General features: G+C 60.2%; 1 protein-coding gene across 3 annotated transcripts in view; it reads left to right on the top strand.

Moving 5' to 3' along the window:
• The window catches only part of LOC102375464 (D-threo-3-hydroxyaspartate dehydratase-like), a 22,554-nt gene extending 15,486 nt beyond the window's left edge, over positions 1 to 7,068 (top strand). Inside the window, exons 6-9 of one of the 3 annotated variants that reach the window (XM_025207361.1) lie at positions 2,415 to 2,536; positions 2,662 to 2,851; positions 3,799 to 3,904; positions 4,053 to 7,064. In XM_025207361.1, the coding sequence (XP_025063146.1) occupies positions 2,415 to 2,536; positions 2,662 to 2,851; positions 3,799 to 3,904; positions 4,053 to 4,142 (508 nt within the window). In that variant the 3' untranslated portion in view covers positions 4,143 to 7,064. Of the gene's footprint in view, positions 1 to 2,414; positions 2,537 to 2,661; positions 2,852 to 3,798; positions 3,905 to 4,052 lie in introns of all 3 variants that reach the window. The other 2 variants (XM_025207360.1, XM_025207362.1) reach the window with 2 other exon arrangements.
• Positions 7,069 to 9,714: the final 2,646 nt, after the last annotated feature.

The raw sequence follows: 9,714 nt of genomic DNA, 5'->3' as shown, positions 1-9,714 counted from the left end.
TGCCGCACAGCTGGTTTAGGCCTCAGCTGGGGTATTGGGTGCAGTTCTGGGCTCTGATTTTTAAGGGGGATGGACCCGATTATTAATAACATCTATGAAACTACGAGGATGCAGAAGTGGCTTCGGAGGTGAGTGGCAAAGATAATAGAGGCGCGCAGCTGTGCGAGGAAAGGCGGAGGGAGCCAGGCACGTGTGGTCTGGAGGAGAGGAGACAAAAGGAGGATGTGATCACAGCTTTCCCCCAAAAAGAGGGAGCGTGCCTGTTCCCCCTGCCGCGGAGGGCAGGATGGAGGCAGTGGGTCCTGACAGCAGCACGGCGGCTTGAGAGGAAAGCTTCCTGGCTGTCATGCCAGCAGGGTGGTGGAGCAAGCTGCCCAGGGTCTCCTGCCTGGACGGGCATCTGTCTCGCCTGGTTTAGGACCCATGACCTTCCCGTGACTCAATCGTACCAGGTTTAACCACAACCCGCCCCCAACTTTGGATCCTCAACTGCCAGGACAGCTGCTTTGCAAACATCTGGAGGTCCACCACCGCCTGGAAAGGTTGCAGCAGGCCCCTGCGGACATGGAGCCCGCAGGAAGCCCGGGAGCAGGGCAGGCTGGGGGGTGGGGGCTGCGGGCGCATTGCTGCTCTCCTTTGGTAAAACCACATCAGTGGTGGCAGTCGCTGGTGCAGCTGGGGCTGCCTGAAACCTCGCTGCCGAGGTTCGCCCTCCGGCAAGGACTGTCTGCCAGATGTGCGCATTGCAACATCTCCGGGGGGGGAGGCTGGCTCTGGGGAGGGGACGCGCTTTGTCAGCTCCTGGAAGGACCAGGAGGACTTCAAAACATCCAGCAAAGCCCGGCAGGTTCCTGCTGCAATGACAGCAAATGTTACCTGTGGGCGTGCGCGTCCACGTGCTGCGCTGTGCCTTCCCTATAGATGCAGCCTCCTTTGGACACGTGCTATTTGCACCCGCCCGTTGGCTCCCCAGAGGCACCCCTGAACGGCGCCCGCCGGGGACGAGAGGGGTTGGATGAGCTGCTTTGGGGCCGGTCGTTAAGCACGAGGAACATGAGCTATGGGAGGAAAGATGGGAGAACACCTGGCCCAGGCTGGCCTCTCCGCAAACATCTGCCCAGCTGCAGGTGGTTGCAGCTCCCTAAAGACTTGCTGCTGTTCAGGTCTCGCTGGATGGGTTCATCCAAATGCCTTTGGGCAGCCAAAATCAGGGCTCTTGGCCTGGTACAGACCCCGCGCGTGCCAAGCCGTCCAGGCGGCACTTGGGGGCTTGCGTAGCCCCCGAACAAGAACCAGTCTGTCCGTGTCTGTGCGGTGCAGGAGGCAGGCTATTCAGCGCTGCACTGCAGGGATGCATCTGGGGAGAGATCTGGCTGATTTGGGACCGTTTTTTCCAACGTGGGCTTTTTGGGATCCTGGACACGGCCCCTGCATCTCAGAAACCCCAGGCTGGTCGCAGCCCATCCACGAGCCGTGGCAGAGATCGTCCTCCAATCGAGGGATTGCCGGCAGCGATGCGGGAAGTCAGACCAGGCAGCGGTAGAGGTCCTTGCTTGGCCTTGATGGCTGTGAGCTGATTTCCCGGGAAGGGAAGGGGCTCGGTGTCAATTCGGGGCAGGGGATGCTGCTTCTTGGGGCGGTCTGCGCCTTCCTCTCCGATGGGAAAGATCGTCCTGCCGTTCAGGGGCTCGTCGCAGGTGTTGTAGGGGGCGCGCGGGCTGGGGTGACTGCGGCTCTGGTTTTATCGCCGTCGTCCCCCGGCCTTTCCGGACACGCTGGTGGGACGGTGGATCGGGGCGGGGAGGAGGGGAGGAAGGGAACAGGCTCGGGGCCAGGACCGTTGCAGCATACCACAGGCTCCTGCTGCCCGGTTATTTATGGGAGACGTCTCGCACAAATTAGCGTTCGCAGGGATGATGCTCTCCAGGCGCCGCTGCGAGCTCGGCTGCAGAGCCCGAGCTGCGCGTCCTCTCGCTGCCAGACACCCGTCCCCTATTTCGGTGGTGGTTTGGACACGGCAGGGCTAAGCCAGCACTTCCAGAGTGGAGGTGTGGCTGTGGGGTGACGGAGAGAGCCGCCAAGGAGGTCAGCGGCATTGCCCCCATTTTACAGATGGGGAAACAGAGGCGAGGCATGATGAAGTGATGCACTCGGCGTCCCAGTCCATCTCTCACCTCCTCCACGATCTCTCACAACCTCCCAGGCCACGGAGAGGAAGGACGGTCTGGTGGTTTAGGGCTCCCTGCTCTGCCACAGACTCTCTGTGTGGCCTCAGACAAGTCACTTCCCCTGTCCGCGCCCCCGTTTCCTGGCTGTTCAATGGGGGTCACAGCACGGCCCTGCCACGCGGGGGCCTTCCCAGGACACCGGCCCCATCCCTGCCCCTCAGAGTGGCACCGGTCTTGTCCCCGCAGGCTCCAGGAGGCAGGCGTGACGTGCCCCGCGTCCAGCATCGGGTCCACCCCGTCCTGCAGTCACCCTGTGGCCGACATGGGCAGGCTCACCGAGGTCCACCCCGGGAACTACATCTTCTACGGTAAGCCTCCACACCCGGCCCGAGGCCCGGGGCTGCCCGGGCCCCCACACACCTCCTCCGGCTCCATCTAGGAGCGGGGACGTGGGAAGCCGCTTGAGCCCCGGGGGCTGCCTCTGGCTCCGCAGACCTGCAGCAGGTGACGATCGGGTCCTGCCAGCTGGAGGACGTCGCCGTCCGGGTCCTGACCAGGGTGATCGGCCATTACCCGCATCGCAACCAGCTCCTGGTGGACTGCGGCTGGGCCGGGCTGAGCCTGCACGGCCTGGGGCAGCTGCCCACGGGCTACGCGCTCATCGAGGGCCACCCGGACCTGAAGTGATCGTGGCCGAGCGGAGGTGGAGGTGGTGGCAGGGGGTTGGGGCTGGAGTTGCTCTGTCCTTCTTTAGGAGAACTGCAGCACCCATCTGAATCCCCCTGGTTGCAATTCAAGGCCATTGCTTCTTGTCCTTGCCCTTCGGCCACAGGAGATGATGATCTCCACCCTCTTTTAACAACCCGTTTGTTCCCAGATTTAGGAGCAACGGCCTCGAGCTGCGGCAAGGGAAATGAAGAGGAGGAGGGTGGCCAAGCAGGGGCAAATTGCAGATTCTCCATCCCTTAAAATGTTCAAGACTACTTTGGACAGACATTTGGCCGGGATGGGTTAGTCATTGGATTGATTGATCCTGCCTTGAGCACGGGGCTGAACGAGATGACCTTATGGGGTCCCTTCCAGCCCTACTTTCCTATGGTCCTAAAGCCCCCCTCAGGCTGCCCTTCTCCAGACTCAGTTTATCCTCTGATAAATGTATCTGTGCTGAGCAGTAAAGACGCACCTAGCCTGGTTCAAAAAGGGACTAGATAAATTAATGGTCGGTTGAACAGAAGGATTGGAGGCGTTTCCTTTGGTATCTGTGCATGGCAAGGAGAATACTGAATAGGGAAGAGACCCGGTTTAATGCTCGCCCTCTGTAGCATCCACTTCTGCCACTGTCGGAGACAGGACAGGGCCTGACGCAAGGTAGAGCAGCTTTGGGGGCGATCTAACGTGCGTCCAGGCGCAGCAGTCCTCTATGGACCATTGCAGCAGCCCAGAAGAGCCTGGTGCAGCCTTGTCCTCCCTCCACACATCGCCTTGCCCGCTGTCTCCTGCAGACACCTCCGCACACCTCCCTTGCACACACGGCCCGCTCCGTGCCCGCTGCACCAGCCCCACCGAGGGAGCTGGGCTCTGGAGAGCAGGGCCACGTCTGCTGCAGACCCATTTCTTTCCCTCGTCGCAGGCTGGTGGGAATGACCCAGGAGCACGGCCGCGTCGAGCCCGTCGTGGGGGCGCTGGACTTCAGCGAGTTCCCCCTGGGGAGCCTCCTGGCCTTGATCCCGTACCACGTGAGTAGGGAGCCCAACTCCAACGCCCCACGGGACGGTGCCGGGGCTGGAGTGGGCTCTTCAGCATCCCCTTCCCCGAGGCCGGCTCCCTGCGGGGTGCTTATCTCGGGGACGGTGCCCTGACCCACGTCCCATGTGCGTGTTGCAGGCCTGTGCCACCGCAGCCATGCACCCTGTCTACTACATCCATGCCGAGGGCAAGGTCGTTGCCACGTGGAAGCCCGTCAGGGGCTGGTAAAAGCGCGACAGCTGCAAAAAAAACCCAGCCAGGCCCCCTGCCCTCCAGGAAGCCGCTCCATCTGCCCCATCCCTGAGCCACGGCGTGGTTGCCTGCCAGCTCGGGGACCGGCGGGAGGGGAGCTGGCTGGGCCACGTCCCCGTGGACGGAGGGGTGGTCCTCGCCAGAGCTTGCGGGGCCTGTGACCGCTGGGACCAGCTGCTGCACGAGCCTCTTGCCTTGAGACCTTTGCCAGCTCTTCCAACAAATAACAGGTGCATCCTGGTGCTCGGGATAAATGACACCCCAAACCACCTGGGAGGAGGCCCACCCCCTCCCCAGACACCGGTAGGCAGTTAGAGGGGTCAGATCCTGCATTCGGCCTCCTAGGTAGACATCCACTTGTGTCCCTGTCACACGTGACCGGAGCTCCTCGTGTCGCCAGCGGCTTGGGCTGTGTTTGTGCAGCGCCCAGCGCGAAGCGGGGACCTGCCTGGGGTTGCGGGACACCGAGAGGTAACCCGAGGGTGGAGGAGTCCAGCCATGGGAGGATCGAGGAGTTTGCAAAGGGAGGGCATGGATGGTGAGGTGCATCCTCACATGCAACACAACACACACTTGAGAGAAACCAGAAGTGTCACTAATACGTGCGGGCCCAGGGCTATAGTCTGCCATTTAAAAATCAAAGTAAAAGAAAAAAACCCACCTTTATTGTAATACGTATTCATAGCATCATAGACCATGAGGGTGGGAAGGGTCCCCACATCTAGTCCAGCCCTTGCTCCAAGCAGGACCAGCTCCAACCACATTATCCCAGCCAAGGCTTTGTCTACCCGGGTCTTCAACACCTCCAAGGATGGAGATCTCACAGGCTCTCTAGGTAACCTGTTCCAGTGCTTTACTAACCTCCTAGCAAGAAAGTTTTTCCTAATATCCAACCTGCAACGTGAGCCCATTGCTCCTTGTCCTGTCCACGCCGTATCACGGATTATGTATGAATCCACAACAGACGAGGCAAGAATAATCAGAAGTTGCTCCATTAGTCCCGCAGTCGTTAAAGATACTTTTTTTTCAGATTCATAAAAGCAAACCTAACCTCCTCGAGCAGCCTGGCAGTGCATCCAGCGCTCTGCTGACCGTTATTTCCACGCCCGAGCTAATGTTCCCCCGAGTTAATGTTTCCACCCCCGTGTGAATGTTTCTAACTAGTTAAGAACAGCCTGCGGGAGCTGTGAAATAGGAGCTATATCCCCAGGAGCAGCGAACAGGCAGGAGGATTGCAGAAGGAGGACCAGCTCGGCTAGTGGAACCGTGAAAGACCACGAGAAAGGAGAGAGGGGCATTAACTCCCGCGGGGTGAAGAGTTTAGCAGGAATCGGGTAGGTTGCAGTGAGCCGTGAAGTTAAATGACGGCCTCGCTGCTGCCACTGCCAGGCAGTCAGGTCTAACCGTGGGTGGAGCACGACTCAAAGCGGGGTGGAAATGCACCGCTGCACCCCCCGGATCTGACCCCAGCTGGGTGGATTCCCCCAGCCTCCTGCCTTTGGCAGCTGGGGACCCGAATGTGCTGGCACCTGCCTCGCAGGACTCCCCTGGCCTGAGAGTCCCTGTCCAGCCTCACCGCCAGCTCTGGGGATGGGAATGGCGGCACGGAGAGGAAAGTGATGTGCCCAAGGTCGACCGGCAGGGCTGTGGCAGAGCTGGGGGCTAGACGCTCTGGAAAACAGGAAGCCCTCCGGAGGGCTGGCCAGCCAAGGGGAGGCCATGTTCCCCGCTGCTCCATCACCCAGAACACGCACGTCGCTCCTCTCTTCCGCCGCCCCGCTCTTTCCAGGCCCTGGAAGCATCAGGTCCCCCCTCCCATTGCCCCAGAGCCCTCTCCTAAAGTTTTCCACCCCTGCAGGGCTTGGGAATAATGCTTGGCCGGGCTGTCCAGGTAACTCCAGCCTCCAGTCCGGCGGGCAGGGCGGGCGTGGGGAAGGTGTGGGGGGAGAATCAAAAGCTCTCGGGGCTTGAAAGGGAGCCGGACCAGGCCATAAAATCCTATTGCCCTCGGCTGGGGGCGGGGATTGCAGTTGGCCGGTCTCTGATCTTCCTGTCAATAGCCCCTTTGAAGTCCCTCTGCTCCCACCATTGTGTTCCCAACCATTTGTCAGCTCCCTCCCTGCCCTGAGCAGGCCCTGGTGCCCGGGGCCAGTCTGAGCAAGGGGCTGGGCTCATCGGGGAACCGGGAGAGGACCAGGAGCCACGGGCGAAGGAGCAGGGGAGCCGGGCAGGCCTCGCTGAACTGTCTGGGGGTCTCTAGCTGCGGGGCTGAGGGGCCAGGCTGGATGGCAGGCACCGGGCTGCTCTGGGTCAGACCCGCTCGCCCGGGAGCAAAGCGCTCCCAGGCTCGGAGGAGCGTGTCGGAGGGGTCAGGAGAGGGAGCGCAGGACAAGCTGGTCTCCCCGGGCTCGTCTCCCAGCCTTGACCCGCCCAAGCGCACACGCTCTCCAGGCCCGCAGGGGTGTCCCATCCTGCCTCCGACACCGGTCCCCGCTCCGGGGCCTTTGCCACATCCATTAACCTCGCTGCCGCAGTTTCCCCAGCAGAAAGTAACAATCCTGCCCTCTTAGGCATCTCACGAGTGTAATCCCTGTGTGCAAAACATCAAGTCACAGCCAACAATGGAGGAACAGCGTGTCCTGTGTCCGGGCCAGGGCCTGGACTATGAGACCCTTGGGGTCCTTTCCAGCCCCACTCAGAGCCGGACAAGCTGGGAAGCTCCCAGATGCCTGCGGACACAAAGGATCCTCTTGTCATCCTCCTGCCCAGCTCTCCTCCAGGCTGGGGCAGGGACAGGATCCGACTGAGGCTGGATCTCGGCGCGCAGCGAGGGAAGGGGTCGGGGTGGAGGAGCCTGTGGCTGGGAGAAGAGGGCAGCGAGGATGCCACTGCCGTGAAAAATCAGGGGGGAGCCTTGAAGGGGTGGGTGGGAGCGGGGAAGAGTATGGGGGCACGAGCTGAGCTTGGAAAGACGGAAAGCACCGCGACTTCCGCCGGCCTCACCCGGGGTCTGGCCTCACGCCCAGGGTGGCGGCCTGGGCTCCGGCATCTCCTGCAACGGGGTTCAGCCGTAGGGAGTGATGATGCCCAGCCGCCTGGGCCCAGCCTGGGACAGGGGCCAAGAGCTGAGCTAGCAAAGCAAAGCGGGGTGAGGAAGGCAGGAATCTGGAAGCTCATCTGTGCCCCCTGCCCCCGGCTCGGGTGGGGGGCTGAGAGCAGCAGCCACCGGCTGCCCATAAAGCTGTCCCGGGAATCAGCGCAATTGCCTGGGAGGCGAATCCTGCTTCCTGCTCTTTCAACCCCGGGACGGACCGAGGCAGATCAAAGGCGGCTGCGGGGGTGTCCTGGGAATGCACAACCTGCCGGGGGGGAGAGCAAAGGGAAGTGTGCGGGGGTGTGCAAAGCCCAGCTCCACCGTGTGTAATGTCCACCGTGTGTGTATGTTCATGCATGTGTGTGTGCACAGTGTGGAAGCTGGGCGTTCAGCCAGATGCAAACGGCCTGGACCCGTTCTTGAAGGAAAAGGGGCTTCAGCCGCTATTGAGCAGGAGAGTGAGGGGCACGGCCTCTGGACCACAACCTCCTAGACTAGGGACAGACATTACACATAAACCGGATCAGAAACTGGTTTAAGCCTGTAACAGAACAGATGTTCAGCGCACATAAACCAGTTTGAAAATGGCTTGACTGATCTGGGTCAAATTGGTTGATGCCACGTCTGTCCCAGACCTAAATGTCAGAGGCTGCAAGCGAGAGGAAAAGCCCCGGGTCACTCTCCCTTTCAGCGTCCGTCCGGGCCGCTGTGCGACACAGGGGACCGGGTGGTGCAGGCCTAGGGTCGGACCCAGCACGTGGCACCTCTGGTGTGCGCACATCTGCACGGATGGGGAGGGAACAGCAGGTAACTTGCTCGAGGTTGCACAGCAGGTCGGTGGCAGAGCTGGACAGGGCCCAGGCCAGCTGGAAGGGCTGCTGGGGTCCTCCCTGGTGAGGGCAGCGGGACGAGCCAGGTCCTGTCCTTCAAGGAGCATGTGGAAAGGCAGCAGCGTGTGGCTCCTGGAGGAAGGTGAGAGCAGCCTGTGCCAGAGCCACTACCGGGCCAGCAAACAGCCCATGCAGCTGCCCCAGGGCACTCTTCATGGGGCATTTAGCCAGCCCCAGCAGACCCCAATGATCCCTGCCAGGCTGTCGGGGCAGGATCAGCTGCATGGTAAGCTTGGTGTGTGAGTGTGCATGTGTGTGTGTGCATGTTTCCCTTGACATGCCTATATTTAGCTAAGCTCAGACGTCCCCCCCTCTGCTCAGCAAACAGGCAGCCGCGAGTAATCTTCCTTGGCACTGACGTTTCACGTGTACGTGTGCGTGTTTATGGCGTATGAACGGGTGTACGCACAGCACAGGTGTGTGTGTGTGCTTCGGTATGTGCAACCGTGAGTCCGGGCACAGGTGCTTCGTGCGTTTGTATGAATGTAGGTGTGCAGATGTGTTTGCGTGAATGTGTGGTGACATGTATGTTTGTGCGTCTGGGTGGATGTGTGTGTGTGTGGGGGGGGGGAGCTGTGTGTATATGTCTGCCTGCATAGGTATGGGTGTATATGAGTACAAGTGTGTTTGTGTGAGTGTGTGCCTACAGCTGCCTGCATGGTGTGTTTGACTGTGTTTATGTGTGTGCATATGTGTATGTGTGTGTGCCTGTGCATGTGTAGCAATGTGGACACAGGAGTGCATGTATGAGTGTGTGCATATGTGTACCTACAGAGCTGTGCATTTGTATCAGTGCGGACATAGGCGAGCACATATGAGTGTGTGCATACGTGCATATCCAGTTATGTGCATTTGTGCCTGTGCATCATTATGTACACAGGAGTACACATATGAATGTGTGCATATGTGTATGCACATGCGTGTTTGTGCCTGTGCATTGTTTTGTACACAGGAGCGCACATATGTGTGTGTGCATGTGTCCATACAGTTATGCGCCTTTGTGCTTGTGCCTGTGTATCAATATGTTTGCAGAAGTGCACGTAGGAGTGTGTGCATATGTGTACATACAGACTGTTTGGCTCAGTGTGTACACAGGAATACACATAGGAGTGTGTGCATATGGGTATATCCAGACGTGAGTTTCTGCCTGAGCACGCAGGAGTGCACACATGAGTGTGTGCATCCGTGTATACACGTGGCGGTGCCTGCGTGTCAGTGTGCACGCGGGAGTGCACGTATGAGTGTGTGCACATGCGTATATGCTGAAATGTGCACTTATGCCTGTGCATCATTGTGTACACAGGAGCACACACATGAACGTGTGTGTGTGTGTGCGTACACCCGTGTGCACACAGGAATGCATGGAGGGGGTGTGCATAGGCGTGTGCACACAGGGGTGCGCATATGTACACACGTGCGTGCCGTCGGGGGGTGCGTACAGGCGCGCGTGCCGGTGCCTGCACGGGCACACAGGAGCGCACGCGGGAGCGTGCCTGTGCGTGTACACACGTGCGTGTGCAGGGGCCGGGCCCCGCCCCCGCCGGGGCAGCCAATGGAGGGCGAG

This window comes from Alligator sinensis, unplaced genomic scaffold (assembly GCF_000455745.1).
Source record: "Alligator sinensis unplaced genomic scaffold, ASM45574v1 scaffold1298_1, whole genome shotgun sequence".
Taxonomy (NCBI): Eukaryota; Metazoa; Chordata; order Crocodylia; family Alligatoridae; genus Alligator; species Alligator sinensis.
Note: the sequence above shows the minus strand (reverse complement) of the source record. Positions and strands in the feature narration are given on the sequence as shown.